This window comes from Hemiscyllium ocellatum, chromosome 28, assembly GCF_020745735.1.
Source record: "Hemiscyllium ocellatum isolate sHemOce1 chromosome 28, sHemOce1.pat.X.cur, whole genome shotgun sequence".
Taxonomy (NCBI): domain Eukaryota; kingdom Metazoa; phylum Chordata; class Chondrichthyes; order Orectolobiformes; family Hemiscylliidae; genus Hemiscyllium; species Hemiscyllium ocellatum.
In genome coordinates, this window is record NC_083428.1 from 35,616,480 (window position 1) to 35,638,740 (window position 22,261).

The window sequence follows — 22,261 nt, forward strand, 5'->3', positions numbered from 1 at the left end:
ATTCCATTCAAGAACATTTACAAAGAAAAACTTTGCAATAAAAAGGGTTACTGGACCTGAAATGTCCACTTTGCTTTTTCTCCACAGATGCTCCAAGACCTGCAGAGTTCCTTCAACAATGTGTATTTTATTTTCAGATTTCCAGCACCCACAGTTCTTGATTTTACTTTACTGCCAATAGTTTCTCTGTTCACACGATAAAAATTCCTCAAATTGAAACAACATTATCTCCCATCACTCCCCAATATCTGCCCCAGTTTCTCCCTGATACAGATACTACTAATCAACTTGTTCAGATGTGTTATGACATACCTCTGGAGCAGGTTGAACTCAGGTCCTCTGGTTCAGAGGCAGGGACACTACCACTGCACCACAGGAGCTCTACCTCTGTAAATCTACTCTGTGGCTTTTGTTGTTGCTTGTTTGTTTTATGGGAGTGGTATTGGCCAGTTAGTTATAGATTGCCCATTGCAAGTTGACCCCAGGGCTTTAACAGTCAACCACTTAGCATGGGCCTGGAGTCACATATAGACCAGGCTGGGAGAAGCAGTAAAGGACCTCAATCCAATAAAGTCAAAATATTGCAGATGCTGGAGATCTCAAATGTAAACAGAAAGTCCTGCAGAAACTGAGCAGATCTGCCAGCATCTATGGAGACAGAAACAGTTGAGTTTTTAAGTCCAATGACTTGTCCTTCAGTTCTACAATGTTTTACAACAATCCATAAATTTTCACATTCACTTCCTGGTGTGAGATGTATTGTGCTGATTCATAAAGCACCTAATTCAGGCTGGTACCTTGTACAGTAGGGAGACTGCAGGTTCTTCTCAAATGTGGCATCTTTAAGATGTGAGGTTTGTGAGATTTGTCCAGTCAGATCAATGTGAAAGGTTATTAGAAGAACAGTGAATGCCTCTTTTCACCAAGTCCTACTAGACCAGGTTATCAGATTGTTGTTTATGGGATCTTACTGTGCATGTTGGTTATTACATTGAGGCGATTCAACAGTGAATACACTTTAAAATATTTGAAGTTCTTTCAGATGTCCTGCAAAGTGTTATGCAAATGCAAATGCAAATTCTGCTAGGAATCCATATAATAAAGCAACAGCTACATTTCCTTTTTGAGGAATTTGCTAATCCTCAAAAACATTTAAGATTTCGTGCGATTTCCCTGTCACAAATCCATCGGGTTTCAGAGACAGCAGAAGCGTATCTGGTGATAAATGACTCTCTCGTGTCACACAATGAGCGTGAGAACTGGATTCTGCAATTCTAAAATTAGTTACATGAATTAAATGAAGATTCATTTGATAGTGTCCGTTAGTAATTACCTGGGGCTGCACATTTTCACTTAATCCATCATCAGGAACCTCCAGAAAAGTGTTATTTTCCAAACCAAATAATGTTTACTTTAAAGTTAAGAGCCTCAGGCCAAACAGTTGCTCATATGGAAGTTATTATGGCAATAATGTAGATAACTTAGTGTTGCAATGCATGCCCAGAATCATCTTACAGGGCTCCAGTAACAGATAATGGTAGTGCATTGTGATAGGCTAGTTAAATCACTGGGAGATGAGCTAATGCTGAAGATGATGGTGTTATAATGTGATAGGTTAAGTGTGACAGAGGGAACCAGTGTGGCAGACGATTATTAGTTTAGAAAAACAAAGCAAGCCAGCATGATTGGCTATGCTAATATTATCTAATAAGCGCGGGAAGAACAACTGTATAAGAGAACAAAGAGTTTGTGGGAAGTCAGGGAAGACATTTTGCTGGCTCCCACAGCTTTGATTTTGCATGATTAAAGTTTAATTTCATGAAAAATTTTCTGCATCTCCTGGTAATTTTTTATAGAATATTGAGTGATTCACTGCTGCAAACAGTACTGTTTTGCAACTTGAACCTTTGAGATGTTAAATATATCCAGAGAGGGAAATTCTGGTTTGATTCCAATCCCTAAAGTAATAACTATAGAAATTAACTCTGATGTATAAAACTCTTTCTGTTGTTTTACTCTATACATCACCGATGGAGGACACAGGAAGAGGTGATACTGAGGTAATGCACTATTAGAAGGATTGAGTTATTAGACTCAGCAGCATTATCTGTACAAATTCAGTGGTCTTAAATCTCAGTTGGCTAAGTGGAACAGAATAAGTGCTGCTCAAGACTTTTCAAATTGACAGATGCCTCTAAGTTCCTCCTGCCTTCAGTAGTCGACTTACAGGAGCAGGGCAGCATTAAGTGCACCCTCAACAGTTTTTACTCCTACCCACTGTGCAGTTCCAGTGTTGAGAGGGAGGCAAAAGAGATTGAGGCTTCAACTGACTCATGGGAGAAGATCAGGGTAAGAAAGTGGGATCAGTCACACTCCCCATCTATATTCATGGTAGGCCAGGTTCAGCTTCTACATGGATCAAGGCTCATCTTTAGAGGACTTATGTGATGATTCCAGTCTACAGACAGGTTACAGACAGAACACAGCAATCACAGGAGACAGTGATAACTGCAGATGCTTAAAGTCAGAGTCAATAGATGTGAAGCTGGAAGAGCACAGCAGGTCAGACAGCATCCGAGGAGCAGGAAAGCCAATGTTCTGGGCCAAAACCCTTCATCCTTGACTTGCTCCCCTGACGCTGTCTGACCTGCTGTCCTCTTCTAGCCTCACTTCTATTGACAGCAATCGCAGATTAACTTTCTGAGTCGCTTTAGCAGTAAGCGGACGTTGTGATGTTACTGGGGAATTCTGACAATAACCATCTAAGAAAACATGGTGAGAGATGGGTCACTTACCTCTGGGGGAGGCAGAACCCAGAACGGAGCAATTTTGGATTCCAAGTCAGTGCTTCCTTGATGATACGGCCCTTAAAGTCAAGCGAGAGACCATTAGGATATTTACCCCTCCCAGGAATTAATAAGTACAATAACGCAGAAATACTTACTATTAGGACCACAATCTGTCTCCTGTCCAGACTAGATTTCAGGATTTAAAGAGTAACTTTGGTCACTGTGACCACCATAATCCACCAGGGCCTAGTTGGAGTCCATCCTCCCATTCCAAACCTTTGAGATTTTCATTCCCTTTTTTATCTTGATTGTCATGTTGGTTTGTTCTGTTAATTTTACTTGTTCCTATGGTCACTTGCAATTCTGCAGGTTAGGACTGTCCTGCCAACTACAGTACATAAAATAGCTTTCTTTTGCACCCGCCCCCCACAAGAAGATAAGATACTTTTGAGGACATAAATTTCAGCTTCCTCTGGCACCAGCATTTTGGAACGAATATTTCTCATGTGCACCTAAGCAACAAATCCCAGTGGGTGAAAGTGAGTACTGCAGATGCTGGAGATTAGAGTTGAGAGTGTGGTGCTAGAAAAGCACAGCAGGTCAGGCAGCATCCAAGGAGCAGGAAAATAAAGCCCATCATCAGGAATCCCAGTGGCCTGTTTGACTATACAGGTCAACATATATAGTCATAGAGATGTACAGCTCGGAAACAGACCCTTCGGTCCAACCCATCCATGCTGACCAGATATCCCAACCCAGTCTAGTCCCACCTGCCAGCACCCAGCCCATATCCCTCCAAACCCTTCCTATTCATATACCCATCCAGATGCCTTTTAAATGTTGCAATTGTACCAGCCTCCACCATTTTCTCTGGCAACTCATTCCATACACATACCACCCTCTGTGTGAAAAAGCTGCCCCTTAGGTTTCTTTTATATCTTTCCCCTCTCACCCTAAACCTATGCCCTCTAGTTCTGGACTCCCTGACCCCAGATAAACGATTTTGTCTATTTATCCTATCCATGCCCCTCATAATTTTGTAAACCTCTATATCTATGTATACACTGAAGCTTTGGATCTGTGCATATTAGAGGGAAGGGCTGTGCTTAATTTAGCTTAGCGTGATGCTTTACAAATTACTCAGTTTTACAACACCTTTTAAAATGCACAAAATCATTGAAAGACAGATCATCACTGCAATCGGATTGAAATGGACCTTCCCAAAACAGACGTCTGGGGAGAGAAGATAAACTTCCTTTGCGATCGGTTTTAAGATGTACTTTACAGGGTGAAAGAGAGCAGATAATTTTAGGGACAGAATGCCAGACCTTAGAGCTGATATATTTGAAAGCTCAATTGGCTGGACATTAGGGAGTATGCAAGAGGCCAGAGTTTGAAATTAGGGAGGGGGTGGAAGCTTAACTCTTGCAATGATTGAAAGATTGAAGAAGGATTAGATTCCCTACAGTGTGGGAACAGGCCCTTCGGCCCAACAAGTCCACACCGACCCACCGAAGCGCAACCCACCCATTCCTCTACATTTACCCCTTCACCTAACACTACGGGCAATTTAGCATGGCCAATTCACCTGACCTGCACATCTTTGGACTGTGGGAGGAAACCGGAGCACCCGGAGGAAGCCCACACAGTCACGGGGAGAATGTACAAACTCCACACAGTCAGTCGCCTGAGGCGGGAATTGAACCCGGGTCTCTGGCGCTGTGAGGCAGCAGTGCTAACCACTGTGCCCCCAAGAAGTTAAAGCTTGGGAAGATAAAGACAAAATATGTGAACTCATATTAAAATTAGAAATGCTCATGGAGCTGGGGTCAATATAAGACAGCAAATACAAGGGTGATTGGTGAAGAGAAGTTTGTACAAGGACATAGGAACAGATTTCAGAATAAGTTTAAGTTTATGGAGGCTGACCAGGAAAGCATTAGGATAGTTGAGTTGAGAATGACAGCTGAAGGTTTCAGCAGAAATTGACTGAAGGCAGTCTGTGTGTATCGGTGGAAACAGGCAGTTCTTGAGGTAAAGAAGTGATCATATCATAAACTCAGCTGAGGTGGAGAACGGTTCATTCATGCTGCAGCAGTGACCAGAGAATGGGATTGGTTTGATGGGGAAGGAACGGAGTTGTGAGGGAGAGATAAAAAGTTGCCATAGTTTTATCAGGTTGTGGGGCTGTTCTCTCATTGGAGAGATGACGGGTGGTGGATTAACCCAAGAGTCACCACTCCTCAGGGAAGGGAAGAGGTTGAGAAGGATAATCCTTCATTGTGACCTCAGCCAGTCCGTTAGAACATTTAAGATGATAACTAGACACATACATGGATAAGAAAGGTTTAGAAAGGTTTGGGCCAAATGCAGGCAAATGGGATTAGTTAACGGTCAGCATGGATGAGTTGGGCCAAAGGGTCTGTTTCCATGCTCTATGGCTCGAGGTTATCATCTAGATGCAGGTATGCTGACTAATTTTCCTCATCAGACTCAAGGCACTGCAGCCACCACACATCATTCACAGGCTGATATATCTCTGGATTGACCACATTATTGTATTAATCTTTTATATCCTGAATGCAGACCCAGAGATCAATGAATCATGAAGTTTTTACCACAGATCAGTGCTAGACAGGGCTGGAAATTGTTGGTGGTTCCCTGTAGTTTCAGTTGATATTCCATCTGCGAATCGATGTCTTGCAGGGAGGGCAGAGCAGGCGTGTACGGGTGGCTGTGGTACCAACCTACCAAGGACAGCCCCCGCAGGAACAGGTTCTGGCAAATCTGTAGAAAAGAGATTGATTTCAGTTCAACGAAGATGCAAAGTCAGGTGAGTCAAGACTGAACAAACTACCTCCAGACCAGCACACGTGTGTGTGTGTGTGTGTGTGTGTGTGTGTGTGTGTGTTTTCAGATGTTGGATAAATGTTGGATTTGTGATCTGAAGTTTCTGTTCGAGGGCCAGGACATGCATGTTGGTGATGTCACACAAGCCGGTGAACGGCAGTTGAAATGGTTTTGCAATTTTCATTGCTCCCACAAATGAATTTCAAAAAATATGAAGGGGCTCCAATGAGAAACAAACAACGTTGCTCTGGCAGTCCCACAGTAATTACCGTGTTAAAAGATACACCATCACCATGCATTAATAACATGTTTAATATTAGAAGTCCTCATTTAACATTGCTCTGTTTAGCATAGTTTCACTGTAATATCAGTAAGTCACTGCAGCCTGAAATCTCTGAGCACCGCGAGATTCACTTTGATGCTGTTTACTACAGTATCGAACTGATCAGCACTGTTTTGGTGCAACTTCTCTTAACATTCTGACTTGCAGCCTCTCCCTGTGGCATCCCACTGCCTAGGGTGTGCACTAGGGAGAACCTAATTCTCATGGTCCAGAGGGCAGTTTCAACCCTGGGAAACAGTACCCAGAATTCCACTCACGGGAAGTACACTATAGGAGATCCTGTAAATAGCGAGTTTTCGGTTTTTTTTACACATTTCTCTTATTTTAACACTTATTTCATTTATCCATGTAAGAATTTAGTCATTTAAAATAGAGTATACAACTTAGAGGATAGAAGTGTAATGTAAATCATTATCTCTGGAAGAAGCAATGTTTGAGTAACTGCTGTGCTTTCATGAGATGATGATTTGGGAAGGGCAAGACTAGCTGGGCTGGGATAAGAGAGAGTTTTTTGGAGAGTGACTACTGAATATGCAAGAGAAGATGTGCCTGATGATATAGACACTCTAAAATTAGTAGACGTGATGGGGAATAATGCACTGGATGTAGAATGAGAGAATAAGGAAAATTCTCACAGTACTGGGAAGATGGGGATAGGAACCAGAATCAATGACTCTGATCAAGAAGAAACATTAAATGGAGGACAAAACAAAACTATCAACTTTTTCACTTGGGAGTGGGGAGGACATTTCAATTTGCTATCAGTTGGGAGCCATCAGCAAATTTCAGTAAGATTAAGGTTTCCCAAGGCAGAGATTTTCAAAAAGAAAACAATTCCAATTCAATAAATTGACTGTGTCAATGAATAATTGAAACAATAACCAAAAAAAGGTGCCATTCGCAAAGATAACTAATAAAAGCTTACTTTTGCTTTCTTATTTAAGGGATGGGAAGAAAAAGAAAAAGAAACAGAGACAGCCAGCCAGCCAGAGAGAGAGAGAGAGAGAGACAAACAGACATATACAGAGTCTTGGCCCCAACTCCTCATCACCAGGAAAACAGACAGAAAATGGGGTAAAGAGTTGGCTTTACCTAACAATGAGCTTCGTTTGCCCCTGCTGGGGTATTCTGAGAGAGTAGAAATCATATGTAAGTGGGATCTGAAGATGGGCAGCCTTTCAGCCTGGTATTTCCCTCTCTTCCAGTCTGGTTTACAGCAATGGTGTTGTACAGGGAAAGGCAGAAGGAGAGGTGGCTTGGTGCAGATGTTCCTCCAGCCAGCTAGCCACCCACCCTGAAGCCTGATTATAGATCATCAACATGAAATATTAAATTTCTTTCTCACAGAGCTTTCTGCCTAAGACTGAGAAAGATGGGAATAAACTTGAACAACCAAAACAGAAAGTGCAGGAGAAACTCAGCAGGTCTGGCAACATCTATGAAGAGAGAGATAATGCCATATTTGTCGCAGATCTCCAGCACCCTGCAGTTCTTTGTTTTTTTTAACATTAAATAGAAGAACAACAGTAAACTTTACCTCTTCTTCGACTGCAGAAGCAGAGTCCTTGTCAGAAAGCCGTATTCGACATGGAAAAGCTCGGAGGATTGTCAACACTGTCAAAACATGCACAACAGTCAGTGAGGAACTGTACTTTGAACTAGCCTAGGACAAAGATGTTCTAGCAGAATGGGATTCTCACATTTAGGCCTCAACACAGGAAAACAACAACATGAGAAAAGAAAGGAAGAGGAAAGGGAGTTGAGTGCAAGAGAACAGAGGGACGAAAGAAAGTGGAGGAAGCAAGAGAACAGCACAACATTTTTACTTTAATTAATAAACAAAAAACACAAGGTCCTTCTTTCAAGTAATGTGTTTAATGGCTGCCACAAACTAAAGTAAAAGCAAGTTACAGCAAAGATAGAGATCACATGACTACAGCAAATCAGCCATTACAGTATGTACAAGTGCATTTCTCCAATCATTTGCCTTTTTACAAAAATAAAAGACCAAACAAACTTGCATGCACTACTATTTGCAGCACAGAGGTACCCAACATACATGACTGATAGCAAAAATAATCATTTGTGAACAAAACCTGTGTTAATTTTAGTCAGTCTTACTTTTGTCAGTCTCTGCACATGCAGTCCATACAGAATGTTTAAATCATGCAGGTCTTCCAACAGCATGCATGCGCAGTCTCTCTGGTACCTGCTAAAAGGGTGATGTTACTTCTCTGGGGAATATTGTTCTGTGGCAGGTTGCTGTTGCCATCTTGGACTGATGGCTGTCCTGTACTCCATGCAGATGGTGAGATCACAGCTTCCTGATCAGTTGCCTGTGTGAAGGAACAGATGTTGCGATTCCAACGATATATCTGGTCATTCACGTTCACCGCGTAAGATTGAGGTGTCAATGGCTCTACACAGGTCCCAAGTCTCCACACAGGCTGACTCTTGCTGAAAGCATGCAATTTTGTACTCTGATTGGTGCTCCAATGCTCAGTTCAGGCAATTATTTGGCAGTCTAATCAAAGTGAAATTTGGTTTTCTGTTTGTTCACCCTGATTTTGTCACTTTCTTGATTATGCTTCTTTTCCAACTCCTCTAACTTGTCTTGCAGCTTGGGCTGGAGGGAAGCTGGAAATCTCCTTAGAAGACGCTAAATTGGATCCACACTCCCACCTATTGAGATGACGTTCACAAAGAAGACATACAAAATCTGTTGAACCATCTTTGTAATCTTCTTGGACTTGTTCAGCAGTCAATAGCTTAGTGGCCTGCATAATGTTCCATATCTCTTCTGGCACATGGAGGGTTATATGTCCAAGGTTCAGACTGGTTTCAGCTGAAATGAGTGCATTTTATTTAATGTCCATAATCTGAAACTCCAGATCTTCATTCTTCCCATCACATAGGGCTCTCAACTTCATTTGTCCTCTTGGCAGGAATTCATTCTACCATACTGCTACAATCTTACCTTCAAAAGGATAGATGTTCAGGTCAGGACCTTACACAAGTCTGTAAAGCTCATGAAGGCACACCTGTGTCTCTGTGGGCACTTCTCACTCAGTTGATGCTGTCCTTTTGGTCATCATTCGAACAATCACAAACTATTCATTATTTTAGATCTATGGATGCCAACCTGTTGTAATGTGTACAGAATGACGGATGACAGCTCTCCAGCAGCCAGCATTGCAGGTTTTCAATGCTTCTTTTTAGCTAAACACATGCAAGCCAAGTGATTTAATTTCTTGCAGTTAGAACACAGCTTTCACCATGCTATGTTTTGTGGTGTCCTCTGCAAATTTTATATCCTGTACTTTGCCCTTGATCCTTCTGCTGGCTTTTCTAAAAAACATTTATTTGCTTCTTCCAGAATGCTGCTCTCATTCAACCTGGAATGTCTCAAAGCACAATGCAAACTCTCAGCTATTCGTGCATTAATACACTCCAGATGATGATCGACAACCTCACAACTTCTGCACAAATCAATAGCTTTCTTGTGAGCAAATTCCTCCTCTCTCAGCTGATGTGTTCGCATGGCAGGATCTCATATCTACGACAATCCTCTCTCTGCATAAACTATCAGAAATCAGTTTTCGATCAATATTTTCCCTCTGTCCTGAGCTCTGATGTTGAACACATACCACAAGAAACTATTAATATAGGGTTTTAATTATGCCTTCAAAACATCTCCTGCTCCTTAGTAAGGTTTAGGGTGCATTATATTCCCAAAGTGCCACATGGGTTATTGCATAAAGTGGGAGCTCATGGTGTTGGGGTTAACATACTAATGTGATAGAAGTTTGGCCTTAGCCCCATACATTTATATCAATGAGTTAGGAAAGGGAGCAATGAGATGGTAGCTAAAACATTTACAGATAACATGAAAATATGTAGCAAGTATGTTGTGAAGAGGACGTGAGGAAGTTGCAGACAGATACAACTTGAGTAAGTTGGCAGATGGAATATAATGTGGGAAAACGTGAAGTTATCCAGTTTGGAAGAATAAACAAGCAGAGTATTACTTAAAAGGAAAACAACAGCAGAATTCTTGTGCATTCATCACAAAAGTATGCAAGCACAGCACTTAATTAAGCCAATTAAATGCTGTCCTTTATTACAACAGGAATGGAAAATAAATGCTTTGTATTTTTGGCCTTCTTATCAAATGAAATAAATCAATAGGAGGGGATTTACTAGATTGATATCTGGAATGAGCAGTTGTCTTATGAAGCAAGATTAGACAGACTGGGCTCATTTCCAATGGTGTTGAGAACAAAGGGTGACTACATCGAAGTGTGTACAATCATGTTGGTCTTGACAAAGTGGAAGTGGAAAGGATATTTCCTCTTGTGGATCAGACCATAATGAAAAGGCAGGGTTTTAAAAAGACTGTACTTGCTGACACCTACTAGCAGCAACATCCCGTACAAATGTTTACAAGTACCAATTAATGATACTATTTTAATGACACAGAAATAAACAGTAAAGCAAAGTACAACTTTTAAATTTTGAAAATTGATTTAATATCGTGCATGTGGCAGCAATAATCAGTATTGCATCAGTTATAAATACCAATTAAATGATGCTAGGTTAATGAATGAATATATTGTGATAATCGTACAGTCGTCACAAAGTGTGAAACAAGTTGTTCTTTTACATCTTCAATGATCCTGCTAATGTTGATCACATGGTGCAATTGGTGTCAACAAAGAAATTCATGTAAAATTAATGGTTACCCTTTCAAGACAGGGATGAAGAGAATTTTCTTCTCAGAAGGTTGTGTGAGTTTGAAGGAACTTGCCTCTGAAAGCTTTGGAGATGGGACCATTGACTATTTCAAGGTAGAGGTATGTTGATTCTAAGTTGGCAGGGAATCAAAAGGGATAAATGTGGAATTTGAAACACAAACAGAACAACCATGACCTTTCTGAATGGCACAGCAGGTTGAAGGGACCAAATGACTTATTTCTGCTTCTAATTCATACATTTGAACAGACAGGTTATGTCACTCTTTCCCCAGCAGTTGCTACCAAACTGCGGTTGACAGTGAAACCAAAGGAGAAAAGGGTTTGCCTCGAACAAAAGGATGATGGTTGTGCTTTGGATGTCAATCATCTCAGCTCTGCACATATCTGCAGGGGTTCTTCAGAGTTGGTTCCAAGGAACAACCATCTTTAGCTGTTTCATCAATGTCTTTCCATTGTCATGAGATCAGAAGTGGAAGATATTCACTGGTGGTTGCACAATGGTCAGAACCATTCACGATTCCTCCTCATGGCAGATACTGAAACAGCCAATGTCCAAATGCAGCAAGACCTGGACAATATCTAGGGCTGACTACTGGCAAGTAACATTCAAACTACACAAGTACTAGCCAGCAACCATCTCCAACATGATATGACAATTGCTCCTTGACATTCAATCTAATTAACGTCACTGTATCCCACCCACCCACTATCAACATCTTGGGTGTTACCATTGAACAAAAACTGAACTAGCCTAGCCACACTGTGTGAACAAGAAGAGGTCAGAAGTTAGGAATGCTGCAGCAAGTAACTCACCTCCTGACTCTCCAAACCCTGTCCACCATCTACAAGGCACAAGCGATGAGTGTGATGGCATTCCCTCCCGCTTACATGGAGAAGTGCAGCTCCAACAGTATTCAAGAAGCTTGACAGCATCCAGGACAAAGCAGCCCACTTGATTGGTACCAACAACATTCACTCTCTCCACTACAGCAGCCCTAGTGTGCATTTTCTATAAAATTTATCCACGTTCTTTAAACAGCACCTTCCAAGATCACTGCCATTTAGCAAGACAAGAGCAAAGTCATGGAATACCATCACCTGCAAGTTCCCCTCCAAGCCCCACACCATTGGACTCTGAAAGATATTGCCTTCCTTCACAGTTGCTGAGTCAAAACTCATCAATTTCCTCTCTTGTGGTATCTACACATGATGAACTGCACCAGTTCAAGGTTGCATCTCGCCATCATCTTCTCCAGGGCAATTAGGGATGAACAATAAATGCTGGCCTATCCACCAACACCCACATCATATGGGCAAATTAAAAAAAATCTAAATGTGACATAATTCTAAAAGACATTAATAAGCTTACAGATTGGCTTGCAGGGATGCATTTCATCAGAAAAAAGTAGAAAATAAAAATCACCTACACCTTAGGACTTTGGAAACCTAGTACTGTAGAACACCACACAGAACAGTACAGGCCCATCTGCCCTCGATGCTGTGCCAGCCTTTTATCCTACTCTAAGATCAGACTATTCTACATAGCCTTCATTGTACTATCTTCCATGTGCCTATCCAAGAGTCGCTTGAAATCTGTAATGTATCTGACTGTACTACCACTGCTGGCAGTTCATTCTACGTACCCACCACTGTCTCTGTAATGGGGTTTGTGCCTTTAAAAAGGTGTATTTTGTTTTTTTTTAAAAGAATGAAGTGAGGTTGAGACAGAGGTGACAAACAGTCTGTTTAAAGCCAATAAAGTGAAGAGTTTCTGAGACCTTGAGGCTTTTTTAAAAATTGGAACAATAGACGCAGCCTGAAGGGGTGGGGTCAAGCTTGCACAGAACCAGGATTTTAGTTTAACTTTCAGTAGCTGCTGGAGTTTGGAAGCTGCTATACATCTCTCCCTGCTATAGCAAAATGTTTGCTGTCTCTCTCTCTCACAATATTCTCTTGATGTTCTTTCCTCCTGCACTGGAAAAATACTGCATGTGAGACAATCTATTTTACTAAATTTGTCTCTACCAAGGGTGTGTTTTTGGGATGTTAGTACCTTGGAATAGTGGTAGTTAACATATATATTATCTTGTTAAGTATTTTAATAGTACTTTGTTAAGTATTTATATTGTTATTTTGTCAGTATTTTAACTGGAGTGTGTACGAATAAAGTATGTTCTGCCTCAAGCCCGATAGTTTGACCAGGCAAATTGCATCCAGAACACTGTCTTACACTCACCTTTTAAAATAAGAAAAAGTTGGAGTCTAGGCTATCTTCTTAATATGATTTGAGGGGTTTTGTCTAGTCCATAACAGGTTCAAAGGGGTACAAGTGACCAAACCATTCAATGCAATGCTGCAAGTCAGCAAAGCAAACAAACATGTTAACAAATTGCAGTGATTTATTTATTGTGTACCACTAGAAATAATGATATTATGTTGAACATAGAGCCAGAGTCACACAGGATCCTGGTCAATCCACCTCTGGACTCCACAATGTTAAAAAAAGGACAAAGAACCTCTGAAAAACATGCTGAAAAGATTTATAATATAATACTAGGATAGATATTTCCAGCTATCTGGAAGGACTGAACAGAATAGGATATTTTTGGCTTTTAGAATAGAGAAAACCTAGAGGTGACCTGATTTAATGTTATGGTTAGCATTATATATTAGTTGAATAGGATAAATGTGGAAAAGAATATTTCCACTTGCGGGGAATCTGATACCAAAACCACAAATACAACATAGTGACTGATAAATCTAAATCAGGAAGTGAGAGATTACTCAGAAATGGAACTTGTTGCTATGGGAAATATTCCACCATTGAGAAAGAGACAGTGATTTTGCTGTTGACATTGCAACATTTATGTTGCCAGTAATGTGTGAGACAATTGTATATACTGATCATAACCCCTCAAGGTTTTTGAAAAAAATTAGGAATACAAATTCCAGACTGTTTAGATGGAGTTTATTATTGCAGCCATTCAATTTGAAGATTAGCTTATTTCAAAAGGAAACAAGGCTAGAACATGAGAGAAGAAGGAATAAAAAAGTATGTTGAAAAGCTGAGATAATGTACTTGGACCAGGAGGAGGCTTGGAGTTTAAACAAACATCTGGAGAGACTAGTTGGGTCAAAATGGCATTCTATATATATTCCTATGGAAAACATTCAAATAACAATTAAATGGATAACATTTAATAATATTGTGAAATGTGCTACTTATTGTTGTTGATACACTTGTGTTTCTCTACACAACATACCAATAAAATTTATACCGATCTATACATCTATTAAATACATTGTATGCAGAGAAGAATAATGAGGTACTCACACTGTGTGCTTGTGTCCCACCTCCCTCCGAGATAGCCCACTACCTCGCTGGTGGTCAGGTGGCAATGAAAATCCTAAAGGACAAGGAAAGCTTTGAAGAAAAGGAGTAATGGTGGACAGAATTCAATACCCAAGACAACCCTCTTAGAACAAGATCAATGTAAATCCTGTTTTACATTATTTTCAAATTAGCTCTAAAATTGTGGGAAGTATCCAAAATTAACGTTTCCTCTTTCTCTTATCGACTACACGTTGCTCCTTCACACCATCCTCTTTTGCACCTCCCAAGCTATGACAAGTTGAATTAATCTACAAAGAACATTTTACAAAGTGGAACGCACATGCACTAAGCAGGAAAGGGAGCTGATTAAGAAATAGTACCTAAATATACAACAACCCTTTGAAGGGAGTGAGGAAGATATAGCAAGGGAAATGATTTACTGCCCGTCGCAGTAATGATCAGCAAATTAGTCTCCACTGATAATGTGGAGAAAGAATGGATGGGCAGTAACTCAAACCAGGAGGCCAGGACAGGCAGCCGGAAACTATTTAGCCAAGATGGAGCAGGATCACTGAAGAACTTAGAGATATGAGCTGCTCTGTGTAACCTTCAGCCTTTCTGACGCTGCATTAATTTATCAAACCAGCTCCTACTCTTTTACCATCACAGAATCACAGAATGTTAAAAACCAATAGTATCTGGCAAAGGGAGGCCAGATACTATTATTGCTGGATTATTAACTCTGGGACCCAGGGGATGTTCTGGGGACCTGGATTCAAATCCCAGTACAGAAGATGTGGAATTTGAATTCAATTAAAATCTGGAATTAAGAGCCAATTGATGATAATGACAATCCATTGTTAATTGTAAGGAAAAGATATATCTGGTTGACTAATGTCCTGGAGGTAAGGGAATGTCATCCCTACCTGGTCAGGTCAACTGTGACTCAAGACCCACAGCAATATGGTTGACTCTTAACTGCCCTCTGGGCAATTACGGAGCACTGCCCTCATCCTTAACAAATTATTTTTAAAAGTGAGCTTTTTTTGGTTGGTTGGTTGGTTAGAGAATAGTATTGGTTGAGGCTTGAGGACTAAATGTCTATTTGCTCTCTTTGTCAGAGAATGCTGGGTAGTGCAGGTGAACAAAGTTAAGAAGACATGTATTCAAAGCATCCACATTCAAATCACTTGAACACCCACCACTAGCAGCAGCACATTGCTCGAAATTGCAACGTTAAACGGCTGGAATTTATTCACAGAGGTGAATGATGTTAGTTCAACAAGCGTATGAGGATCCCTGCGACAAAACAAGGGAAACATGTTAGTACCACCACATTCATAGCTCTCATCTGCATTCGCAATAGTGGAACAGATTTCAGCAAAATAGTACATCTGGGAGCTGAAGGGCACTATTGGGGTATAACAAGTGGAGTTTACCATATATCAGGCCTTGATTAAGAAGGATTGACTACATTTGTGTTACATCCTTCTTCAGTTCAAGACCTCCTTTAAAAAGTGTTTTATGCACACAAATTATATAGTGAAGGCTGGTACCCCACCGCCAAATCACCCTTTATTTACACATGCACAGTATACGTCCCAGCTGGTTCAGAGCCAGCTCCTAGAGACACCTGTTTACGTCTGTCAGCCAGGGCTCTCTGATTGCGGCTGTTAACCTGGTTCAATCAGGGAACTCATTTTATGAGGTCCACCTTGCTGACCACATTCTAATCATTATATGTAAGAGCTCATTTGTGCACAGCTTAAAAATAGCAAAGAGATAATGGATCAGGTAATCTACTTATCCCGATTAAGGTACAAATGTTAGCTTTCATAACCCTGTTCTTCTTCCAGTATTGCCTGGCAATCTTCTACCTACACTGCAGAGGGCAGACAGTAACCCTTTGTCTCCTCGGATGCTGCCTGAACTGCTGTGCTTTTCCAGCACCACTCAGCCAGAATCTGGTTTCCAGCATCTGGAGTCATTGTTTTTACCTAGTATTTCAGTTTAACATTGCATATGAAATACAGCTGAGGCTGAACTGGATGCCTACGTCTTTACTTCAGCATGAACATCTTTCAAATCAGATGTGAGCCAAACTGAATAAATGACTTAAATTGTTAATCCTAAATATTTCCAAATGTGTCAGAATGTAAACCTTTATATCCCTCAGCTGTGTAGAGCAGGAAGGTCACATTTGCTCAGTCTGCACTGCATTTGTAAATTTCACACACGACAGTGATGCAATGTTACACACCAGAGTTATTTCCCAGAATTCTTGTTTCCAAATGCCAATGCTTTATGCTGCAAGTAACTGTATGCATGGACACAGAGAGAGACAGAAGCTTGACTCTGATGCTGGAATCCACAGAAATACCTGCATTCCCTCCGGTTTGTTTTCCCACCCTCCAGTTAATCCTTTGAGGCAGAATGTGGGTGGCACGGTGGCACGTGGGTGGCACGGTGGCACAGTGGTTAGCACTGCTGCATCACAGCGCCAGAGACCCAGGTTCAATACCCACCTCAGGCGACTGACTGTGTGGAGTTTGCACGTTCTCCCCGTGTCTGCGTGGGTTTCCTCCGGGTGCTCCGGTTTCCTCCCACAGTCCAAAGATGTGCGGGTCAGGTGAATTGGCCATGCTAAATTGCCCGTAGTGTTAGGTAAGGGGTAAAATGTAGGGGAATGGGTGGGTTGTGCTTCGGCGGGTCGGTGTGGTCTTGTTGGGCCGAAGGGCCTGTTTCCACACTGTAAGTAATCTAATCTAATCTAATCTTCTGCAGACTCAGCAGCTCCTAGTCTGGAACTTTTTTTGGTTCACTCACCTCGCCTTCTAGATTTGTAAACTTCCCCAAAACCCATTCTGTGGTCGAATTACCATACATCTAACTTTCCTAAAGGAAATTCACACTTTATTTCTCCTCTGTGCAACACCAAGATATACTTATTAATGAGGACACATTGCACATTTATCAACACTCAAGAGTATGCTCAATTGGATACAATTCCGAGAGGCACCAAGGAACTGTACACCACAGCACCTTGGATTGCATACCCCATGGGGATGTGGGATGAGAAATTGGAGTTGTGAGGGCCAATCGCTGCCTTCAGAAGTGCCTACCACACACATACCTTTCTGTCCCTGAGAGGCCAGAGTATCTTAACATCATCCAACAGAAAGCTCAATTGGAAGACTACAGAGTGGGAGAGAGAGATCACCCTGCCATTCTAGGGTTGGATTAGCAAGGTGAGGAACAAGAAATGGACGCTTGATTCACTCAATGCTTCTGATCTGAGAGTTATTTTGATAATTACTAGCAACGCCTTACTCATACCATCTATGTAGAGCTTCTATCTCCAGCCTTCTGGCAAATGAAAAACAAGGCAAGAAACATGTTTGCAAATGTGAAAGGCTTCACAAGATTACAAGCTTCATAAGTGCTTTTGGCAAATCCACAGAAACACCAAAATGCCTCAGATGTCTCCAACATAAAGTTATAGTCATAGAGATGTACAGCATGGAAACAGACCCTTCAGTCCAACCTGTCCATGCCAACCAGATATTCCAACCCAATCTCATCCCACCTGCATCCAGCTCATATCCCTCCAAACCCTTCCTATTCACATATCCATCCAAATGCATCTCAAATGTTGCAGTTGTACCAGCCTCCACCACTTCCTCTGGCAGCTCATTCCATATACGTACCACCCTCTGCGTGAAAAAGTTGCCCTTGAGGTCTCTTTTATATCTTTCCCTCTCACCCTGAACCTATGCCCTCTAGTTCTGGACTCCCCCACCCCAGGGAAAAGATTTTGTCTATTTACCCTATCCATGCCCCTCAATTTTGTAAACCTCTATAAGGTCACCCCTCAGCCTCTGACGCTCCAGGGAAAACAGCCCCAGGCTGTTCAGCCTCTCCTTGTAGCTCAAATCCTCCAACCCTGGCAATATCCCTGTAAATCTTTTCTCAACCCTTTCAAGTTTCACAACATCTTTCCGATAGGAAGGAGACCAGAATTGCATGCAATATTCCAACAGTGGCCTCACCAATGTTCGCAACATGACCTCCCAACTCCTGTACTCAAAAATCTGACCAATAAAGGAAAGCATACCAAACGCCTTCTTCACTATCCTATCTACCTGCGATTCCACTTTCAAGGAGCTATGAAACTGCACTGTCAGGTCTCTTTGTTCAGCAACACTCCCATTATCATTAAGTGTATAAGTCCTGCTAAGATTTGCTTTCCCAAAATGCAGCACCTCGCATTTATCTAAATTAAGCTCCATCTGCCATTTCTCAGCCCATTGGCCCATCTGGTCCAGATCCTATTGTAATCTGAGGTAACCCTCTTCGCTGTCCATTACACCTCCAATTTTGGTGTCATCTGCAAACTTACTAACTATACTTCTTATGCTCGCATCCAAATCATTTATGTAAATGACAAACAGTAGAGAGCTCAGCACCGATCCTTGTGGCACTCCACTGGTCAAAGGCCTCCAGTCTAAAAAACAACCCTCCACCAACACCCTCTGTCTTCTCCCTTTGAACCAGAAGTCCATATAGATCACATCTACTGCTCTGCCCTCAATCTTCTTTGTTACTTCTTCAAAAACTCAATCAAGTTTGTGAGACATGATTTCCCAAGCACAAAGCCATGTTGACTATCCCGAATCAGTCCTTGCCTTTCCAAATACATGTACATCCTATCCCTCAAAATTCCCTCCAACAACTTGCCCACTACTGAGGTCAGGCTCACTGGTCTATAGTTCCCTGGCTTGTCTTTATTGCCATTCTTAAAGTGGCACCACGTTAGCCAACCTCCAGTCTTCTGGCATCTCACCTGTGACAATTGATGATAAAAATATCTCAGCAAGAGGCCCAGCAATCACTTCTCTAGCTTCCCACAGAGGTCTAGGGTACACCTGATCAGGTCCTGGGGATTTATCCACCTTTAACCGTTAAGACATCCAGCACTTCCTCCTCTGTAATCTGGACATTTTGCAAGATGTCACCATCTATTTCCCTACAGTCTATATCTTCCATATCCTTTTCCACAGTAAATACTGATGCAAAATATTCATTTAGTATCTCCCCCATTTTCTGGGACTGCACATAAAGGCTGCCTTGCTGATCTTTGAGGGGCCCTATTCTCTCCCTAGTTACCCTTTTGTCCTTAATATATTTGTAAAAACCCTTTGGATTGTCCTTAATTCTATTTGCCAAAGCTATCATATGTCCCCATTTTGCCCTCCTGATTTACCTCTCAAGTATACTCCTATTTGCTTTATACTCTTCTAAGGATTCACTCGATCTATCCTGTCTATACCTGACATATGCTTCCTTCTTTTTCTTAACCAAACCCTCAATTTCTTTTGTCATCCAGCATTCCCTATACCTACCAGCCTTCCCTTTCACCCTGACAGGAATATAATTTCTCTGGATTCTTGTTATCTTATTTCTGAAGGCTTCCCATGTTCCAACCGTCCCTTTACCTGCGAACATCTGCCTCCAATCAGCTTTCGAAAGTTCTTTCCTAATACTGTCAAAAGTGGCCTTCCTCCAATTTAGAACTTCAACTTTTATATCTAGTCTATCCTTTTCCATCACTATTTTAAAACAAATAGAATTTTGGTCACTGGCCGAAAGTGCTCCCCAATGACACCTCAGTCACCTGCCCTGCCTTATTTCCCAAAAATAGGTCAAGTTTTGCTCCTTCTCTAATAGGTACATCTACATACTGAATCAGAAAATTATTTTGTATGCACTTAAAAAATTACTCTTCATCTAAACCTTTAACACTATGGCAGTCCCAGTCGATGTTTGGAAAGTTAAAATCCCCTAACCACTCTATTATTCTTACAGATAGCTGAGATCTCCTTACAGGTTTGCTTCTCAATTTTCCTCTGACTATTAGGGGGTCTATAATACAATCCCAATAAGGTGATCATCCCTTTCTTATTTCTCAGTTCCACCCAAATAACTTCCCTGGATGTATTTCTAGGAATATCCTCCCTCAGCACAGATGTAATGCTATCCCTTATCAAAAATGCCACTCCCCCTCCTCTCTTGCCTCCCTTTCTGTCCTTTCTGTAGCATCCTGGACCATTAAGTTGCCAGTGCTGTCCATCCCTGAGCCATGTTTCTGTAATTGCAATGATATCCCAGTCCCATGTTCCTAACCATGCCCTGAGTTCATCTGCCTTACCTGTTAGGCCCCTTGCACTGAAATAAATGCAGTTTAATTTATTAGTCCTGCCTGCCCTGACTGTTTGACTCCTGTTCTCAACTGTACCAGTCTCAGATTGATCCCTTTCCTCACTATCTCCCTGGGTCCCATTCCCCCCACCTTACTAGTTTAAATCCTCCCAAGCAGTTTGAGCAAATTTCCCTGCCAGTATATTAGTCCCCATCCAATTTAGGTGCAATCCATCCTTCTTGTACAGGTCACTTCTACCCCAAAAGAGATTCCAATGATCCAAAAATGTGAATCCTTCTCCCATACACCAGCTCCTCAGCCCAGCATTCATCTGCTCTGTCCTCCTATTCCTGCCCTCACTAGCTTGTAGCACTGGGAGTAATCCAGATATTACTACCCTCAACGATGTCCTTTTTAAATTTCTGCCTAATTCTCTGTAATCTCCCTTCAGAATCTCAACCTTTCCCTTCCTATATTTGGTTCCAATGTGGACAATGACCTCTTGCTGGCTCCTCTCCCCCGTGAGAACATTCTGCACCTCTCGGAGACATCCTTGATCCTGGCACCAGGGAAGCAACACACCATTCTGCTTTTTCTCTGCTGGCCACAGATACGTCTGTCTGTACCTCGGACTACAGAATCCCCTAACACAATTGATCTCTTGGAAGCCGATGTACTCCTCGTTGCATTAGAGCCAGTCTCAATACCAGAAACTGGGCTGAGAATCCATCACCCCCTACATTTTCCAAAACAGCATACCCATTTCAAACAGGTATATCCACAAAAGACTCCTGCTCTAGCTGCCTACCTCTCTTACCCTTCCTGGAGTTAACCCATCTTTGTGACTGTATCTGAGACTTTCTCACCTTTCTATAACTGCCGTCCATCACATACTGTTGCTGTTGAAAATTCCTTATCGCTTCTATCTGTCTCTCCAACCGATCCACTCGATCTGATAAGATTCGCATCCAACAGCATTTATGGCAGATATAATCCACAGTAACCCTTAAACTCTCTTTACACTCCCACATCTGACAAGAAGTGCATATCACTGCAAAGGCCATTTTTGCTCCTTCACAATCTACAGACCCAGAAAATAACACCGTCTTATTCCTCTACAAAACACTGCACCAGGTTAAATTAATAGCTATGGCTTATATTTTAAGTTTAATTAAGAGACTTATTGCCAAAAACATAATCAAGAAAGAACCCACTTTACTCACTAATGCTGCCTTTCTCTTGGACAGACTTAAAACAACAATTAACTTATCTGATTCTGTGTTGTGAACTTCGCCCAAACCGGTTCCTCCAAGATTAGTTTTGAAGTTCACTGTTTGTTAATGTTCCCAGATGCACTCTGATGTCCAGCGGCACATAAATTCAAAAGCAGCTAGGAGAAAGTGAAGACTGCAGATGTTGTTGATCAAAGTCAAAAAGTGTGGCAGTGGAAAAGTACAGCAGGTCAGGTAGCATCCGAGGAGTAGAAGAGTCGACGTTTCAGGCAAAAGTCCATCAGGAATGTGAGACCATCAGATGCTGCATAACCTGCTGTGCTTTCCCAGCAACACACATGGTCTCCAATTGCTATAGAATGAAAGCAAGAAGCCAAAAGACATGTGACACTTGGTTGATGTGGCAGCATGCTCCTTGCACTGTTTTCGCCTGGGTTCCACTTTCTCCCCCCTCGGCAAGTCTTAACATTCTCGTCGTCTTCACGAATGCTCCCAGTCACTGATTTCCAGGTGTCTGTGGAAATTCTGCACTTCGCCAGTGAGGCCTTCAGGATATCACTGAAGCATTACCTCTATCCACCTGTGGCTTGCCTGCTGTTTCAGAGCTGGGAATAGAGCACATAGTTGTGGAGTCTTGTATTGGTCAACTGGACAACATGCGCAGCCCATTACAGCCAAATCGGGGGGGGGGGGGGGGGGTGCGTGCGGGAAGGAGATACAGTGCCTCGATGCTGTGGATGTTGGCCAGGTCGAAGATGCT

General features: G+C 41.8%; 1 protein-coding gene across 1 annotated transcript in view; it reads right to left on the reverse strand.

Moving 5' to 3' along the window:
• mpnd (MPN domain containing) overlaps positions 1-22,261 on the reverse strand; it is a 53,122-nt gene that overhangs the window by 10,011 nt on the left and 20,850 nt on the right. Inside the window, exons 6-10 of the mRNA XM_060846422.1 lie at positions 15,273-15,369; positions 14,071-14,143; positions 7,520-7,596; positions 5,408-5,576; positions 2,796-2,866 (exon numbers count right to left, since the gene is read on the reverse strand). Coding sequence (XP_060702405.1) covers positions 2,796-2,866; positions 5,408-5,576; positions 7,520-7,596; positions 14,071-14,143; positions 15,273-15,369 — 487 coding nt within the window. The remainder of the gene's footprint in view (positions 1-2,795; positions 2,867-5,407; positions 5,577-7,519; positions 7,597-14,070; positions 14,144-15,272; positions 15,370-22,261) is intronic.